This window comes from Myotis brandtii, unplaced genomic scaffold, assembly GCF_000412655.1.
Source record: "Myotis brandtii unplaced genomic scaffold, ASM41265v1 scaffold479, whole genome shotgun sequence".
In the NCBI taxonomy this organism is placed as follows: domain Eukaryota; kingdom Metazoa; phylum Chordata; class Mammalia; order Chiroptera; family Vespertilionidae; genus Myotis; species Myotis brandtii.
In genome coordinates, this window is record NW_005368305.1 from 212,684 (window position 1) to 218,844 (window position 6,161).

The window sequence follows — 6,161 nt, forward strand, 5'->3', positions numbered from 1 at the left end:
TTCCTCCTGAACCGTGGTAAAGTGTTCCTCCTGAACCATGTCCTGCTGAAAAGAGAAAAAAATGCAATGTAAGTATCCACTGAAGAAAAATGCTTAAGTACTTTTATGGCAGCAGTCTGCCACTTGTGCCCACGTGCCCCTTAAAATAATTTTGATTGGGTGACATGTCTCTTAGTCTTTTAAATATAAACAATGGGACCTTAAAAAACAATAGTGATTGAATACCAACACTCACTAAAGATAAACACAGGCACAACCTCAGAAACTGTATATTCCTTTCCACCTTCCCCCAACAGGATTCAGTCTAAATGCAAACTATTTTTAGGCTCAAAAGACTTGCTGGTCGCCATGTCATACTTCTCTGCAATCAACTCTAAAAATGTGCTTTCGGTTTCCTGTAACCATCGGGCTCTAAGGCTGTGCTGTGCTGTGCAGGGTCACAGCCACACCGTGCTATAGAGCATGTCTGAGGAAGTGAGCTAAAAATGTTTCTGTAGTTCTAATTAATTTAGTTTTTTTATTTTATTCATAGAGATATTTCACATATCTGTTTATTTATAAACATTCGTATTGCATGATGATAAAAATTATGCAATTATTGCCGAACCGGTTTGGCTCAGTGGATAGAGCGTCGGCCTGCGGACTGAAGGGTCCCAGGTTTGATTCCGGTCAAGGGCATGTACCTTGGTTGCGGGCACATCCCCCCTGGGGGGCGTGCAGGCGGCAGCTGATTGATCTCTCTCATCAATGTTTCTAACTCTCTATCCCTCTCCCTTCTTCTCTGTAAAAAATCAATAAAATATATTTTTTTTAAAAATTATGCAATTATCTTTTTAAAGATACATTTTTTTGTTTTTTGGGGTATGTTGACTCACTTTAGCTCACTAATTACTAGTATAGGAAGCTGAAACTCAGGTCTTGCTGACATATTTCTTATACAACATTCCTTTTGTTAAATTATTAGATACAACATGGGTGGGGAAGAAAACTTACAGGAAGATAATGTTGACTCCAAGCTGGAGGGAGTAATTTTCTACTAGTGATTAATTTCAAAGCAAAGCAGCAGGAATAAAGACAACTGTCTGAGAGAAAAAGACAACATCAATACAACTGGCACTTACTGTGAAAGGATGGATCCTCTCATCAAAAATGTCCTTGGATCTATTTGCATCTCTAGAAAATAAGGACATGATTTTAAAAACTAATCCAAGAATTGTTGTGTTAGCAACACATCTGCTGGGAGTAGAGAGGGGTGGAGGGAACTTAACCTTCAACAAAGAAAGTCCTTCTACAAATTCTTCTCTTAGATCCTGTAGGAATTTTCTGACCTCTTTTTACTCAGCACATCAAGTTCTGTGAAATCTTTTCTACAATGACCTGCCAGAGTTGCCTTTATAAGCATTGACCCTCCCTAATAGGCAATGCTAGTCAATCAAATCGATGGCCAGTCCTCTAACCTCTCATTGGCAGACACAGGAACATTTTATAAAGCAGTAGTGGTGGGCAAGCATTCATGGTGAATATGAGTTCCTGTTTTTTCACTGTTTGTTTTATCACTTTCCTATATTATATTCTTACTATGTATTTCTTCTGGTCTCTTCAAACTAGTCTGAGTTAAAATCTTGCCTTTTTATTTTAAAAGTGAACAGTCTATTGATTTTAGAGAGAGGTAGAGAGAGAGAAAAAAATCGATTGGCTGCTTCCTGCAAATGCTGGACTGGTGATCGAACCAGAAACCTACGTACGTGGCCTGAGAGAATTGAACCCACAACCTGGTACGTGCTGCCCTGACTTGGAATTGAACCTGCCACTTTGTCGTGTACAGGACGATGCTCCAACCAACTGTGCCAGGGAAACCAGGCTGCTTCTTTTTTTTTAAAGTTTAATTTTCCACACTAATACACTCTGCTCATTTACACAGTGTTTCTCCAAGTGTGTTTTGCAGGCTTCAGTGGTTCCACTAGAGCAGTGGTCTGCAAACTGTGGCTTGTGAGGCACATGCGGCTCTTTGGCCCCTTGAGTGTGGCTCTCCCACAAAATACCATGTGCGGGCGTGCACATATAGTGCTATTGAAACTTCGTGGCCCATGCACAGAAGTCGGTATTTTGTGGAAGAGCCACACTCAAGGGGCCAAAGAGCCGCATGTGCCTCACAAGCCACAGTTTGCAGACCACATTTTTAGGAGACCCATGAGGCCAAAACTGTTTGTATAGAAATATTAAGGCACTGCCTGCATTTACACTGACATTTGCAATTACTGTATAAAAGCAAAAGTCAGTAAAACTGGTTTCTGAATGAGAATCAAGGCAGGGGTCCCGCCCTGTGCTAGTAGTCTCATTCTATTCTCACTGCCACTTGTTGAAAACAAATCTACTTAAGCACATCTTTGATAAAGAATTAACAATGAATAATGCTATTAAAAATTGATCCTTCTTTTTATATTCTGAGTAAGGGGAAGTATGCATACTGAAATGTGGGTGTGTTAAGGAAAAGCACTTGGACTTTAACTTAGTTGTGAGCTGAATGAGCTACTGTTTTCATAGAATAACATCTTTAGTTCATAGTACAAGTGTCATAATCTCAAAGCTGAAAAGTGAGCCTGTCACTTCAAGGAAAATAACTTATACATTTCTTGCCAATTGCACAATTCCAGCTGTCAAGCTGAAAATCAAGAATAGGGCAAACTTGTACTTTTTTTGTGAGCTTGACAGCTTTTCAATACTTAATGGTTTTCTGGGAAGAGTGGTGGTGATAATGACACTAACTAACAAAAGTGAGTTTTGATAGTGTATACAGAAATGTGGACCAATACTTTCCAAGTGATCAATGCATAATATTACAAAATTACTTACAAGTAAAAAGATTCATTCAGCATACAAGATATATGAATGGGTACGAATTTAAAAGAGGCCTTAGTACAAGTTCATGAAACTAATTTAAGAAGCCAGCTCTTGTGGACTTTTAGTACAGTATCAAAGAATATACACAATTTTCTGAAAGCTTTAAAAATATGCCCATAAAGCTACATGAGGCTGGGTCTTCAATTGTTTATTCAAAACAAATTATTGAGATGACTGAAGTAATCACAAAGGTGTGAAGACAGGGTGGACATGAGAATCAGCTGTCTTCTGTTACACCAGACATAAAGAGATTTGCAAAATGAAAATAAATGACACAATTTCCACTTGGCCTATTTGTTATGGAAAATGATTCTCCTTTATAAAGAATCATGTTAATGCTATGGCTCCCTATCAGGGGCAATTTAGTCCCCCAGGAAGCATTCCATCATGGAGGAGACTTTTTGTTGTCACAATGAGGCCTGGGAAGAGGGTGCTACTGGCATCTAGTGAGGAGAGGCCGGGGAAGCTGTAAACACCCTGTAACGCACAAGGCAATCTGCACAGCAAAGCAGTATCCTGCTCAAAAGTTCAACAATGCTGTAAAAACCATGTTTCAACATACAGGGGGTTTATTTTTAAAGTCTCAATTTTAATTTCTAATACAGTAAATATCAATATAGCCCACATAAACAAATATTCTTTGGGATCCTCAATAACTTAAGCATTAAGACTCTTAAGACAAAAACAAGTGATTCACTTCAATCTATAATAATAAAAGCACAATATGCTAATTAGACCAGATGACAGAACGACCTTCTGGGGCTCCTGTGAGGACCCAGGCAAGCCAGGGTTGCGAGGGCCAAGCCCCTTGCACGAATTTCGTGCATTGGGCCTTTAATAATGTAATAAAAGCACTATAGCCTACTCCAACAATGCCTATAGTTAAAACCTAACACTAACTTCATATCTTGTAAGTTTATTAGCTAGAATAACAAGACAGGTTTAAAACTCACCTGTTCTTTATGTGGTGATATATTGCTAGTGCCAGGCTGTGGAGAAAAGAAAAGGTAACAATTGACTTTATGTCATGTCTGAAGACATGTTTTAAAAGGGTTGTGGTGGGGGAAGACCTTCCCACCTGCCCAGTGGCCATGAGATTCTCATTCAGGACAGTATCACATGGGCACTCTTCACCTTGTTCTATTTCTTTATCTTTTAGCAAAATTAGAAAACCAAAATGCTAGGGCATATTTAGTAAGAAGACATGTTTCCAGTGATTATTATAATATATAAGATATTATAAAAAAAAGATATTATACGCTTCCCCTGTCATTTCCCCTTCTACCCATAGAACCTTTCATCCTGTACATGTTAGATCTATTTGTGCACATGCTTCAATTTAAGCTATATAGTAGTTTTTCCACCTGCCCACCCATTGTCTGTCATTTCCATAAAGGTAAATAGAATGCTCTCTACCAAACAGAATCATTTAAGGTCACTTTTACATAATTGTTAGAAAATTTAATGGCAAATGTTAGAACCCACAAAATCAATAGTTATAACAATTCTACAATTAGCAGTGCTAGCAATGCAGCAAGTAATATACAGTGTAATATTAGTAACATTTATTTCCAAATTACTTTAAATATAATTTAATGAGCAGATGTAAGTCCTTAGATACTGTGTAAGTTACTATATCCCTAAGTTATTCCCAGATGCTGTGTAACATGAAACAAAGGAGTGCTGTAGATTAAGTTCCATGCTTTTCCTCTTTGCCCTCAGTGTCTAATATGAAGCTCAAAATAATTGAGGGAAGCAAATTTGAATTTTATAACTAGGTTATAGAATATTAGCACTTCTAAAAAGGCCTGTAGCCTTGTTAGCATCAAAGATGGGTACTTGTATAGTGCTTCAAACAGTTTCATCTTCAAATTGATTTTAAAATCACAGAATTTTAAGTATAGAAGCTGAAAAGAGCCAATGAACTTGTAATATTTAATTCAACAACCCATTTTACAGAAAAGGTAACCAAGGCTTAAAACTGACTTCCGCAAGGTCCCACCAAGAGTGAGAAGCGGTTCTCTTCCTCCTACCCTCTAACCAGGCAGTGTGGTTCCCAGGCTTGGCTGTGCATTGGGGTCCTCAGAGGAGTTTGACAAACTGCCTTCCCCCACTGTGAGTTGACCTGATTCATCTGGCATTGGGTATGACCTGGGGTTGTTTTGAAAGCTTCTCAGGTGATTGCAAAGTGCACCAAAGTTTGAGAACACATGAATTAGAGTTAAAATCAAAATCATCCCAGATGCTTTTCTCCACATAAAAATGCCTTCCATCCCTCCTCAGCTTATCAGAAGGCTTGTGAGAGTGTTTTGGGGGAGGAGAAATGGAATGCATGTGTTTAGAGAAACATTTAGATAAAAGTTGCATAAGTGATTCCAAAAAAGCTCACCCATCCCATTGAGAACAATGCACTATTACCCCACAATAAACGTTTTTTCAAAACCATTCCTAAGGGCCAATTAGCTCTATTAATATTCTCAGGAAACCTTTATTTTACCAACAGTAAATGTACTGAATGATCATTTTCAAAACCTGATGAGAACAAATGCAAACTTACTGTACTTCCAAAAATTAGACGAATTTGAAGGAAAAAAAGCATAATACCCACTTGTTTAAGAAAGGTTAATCTTTAAAACTAGTTTTGAATTATATACTGTAACATCAGACTCTTATGAACTCAAAAGAAGCTATGAAATGCAGCCAGAAAGGACTGGTTTTTTACTCCTGGATTTAGTGGTCAGACTGAAGAAAAAGACTCAGTGATTGTGAGTTGGGTGCCAAAGCTCAGGACTTTAGAGAGAGACGGGCTCCAGTTTTGCTGAAACTCAATTTGATCTCAACTGTTGTTATGAGAGAAGAAACTTACATTATTATGATTGTGAACTGGCTGTTATAATTAAAGTAGAAGTTACTGAGAATTTAATTAGCCAAAAAGTTGGTACTATATAAACAAAATTAAGTTTATAAATAAATTATGTTTTAGGACTGAAAAATAAAATTAGGAATGAGGATATTAATGATTTCAGGTAGAATTCCCCAAACTGTGTTCCGAAAAGTCAACCCTCACATCCCAGGGAGACACCAATAATGATCCTTGGACAACGCCAATGGGATTCAGGAAGCTCTACATCCTAGTTTGGTTTTATTTTGCTCTTAAGTAAGCTTGAAGGTTTCATATTAGGGTGTTTTTAAAGTGCATCTCCAATTGTGGACTATGAACTCACAGAATTTAATGAATAGTTTTCATCATCATGACACTG

At 37.8% G+C, this 6,161-nt stretch overlaps 1 protein-coding gene across 1 annotated transcript in view; it reads right to left on the reverse strand.

Moving 5' to 3' along the window:
- LOC102239626 (cyclin-Y-like protein 1) overlaps positions 1-6,161 on the reverse strand; it is a 40,111-nt gene that overhangs the window by 9,105 nt on the left and 24,845 nt on the right. The window contains exons 5-6 of the mRNA XM_014547532.1: positions 3,855-3,890; positions 1,122-1,173 (exon numbers count right to left, since the gene is read on the reverse strand). Of these exons, the coding sequence (XP_014403018.1) occupies positions 1,122-1,173; positions 3,855-3,890 (88 nt within the window). The remainder of the gene's footprint in view (positions 1-1,121; positions 1,174-3,854; positions 3,891-6,161) is intronic.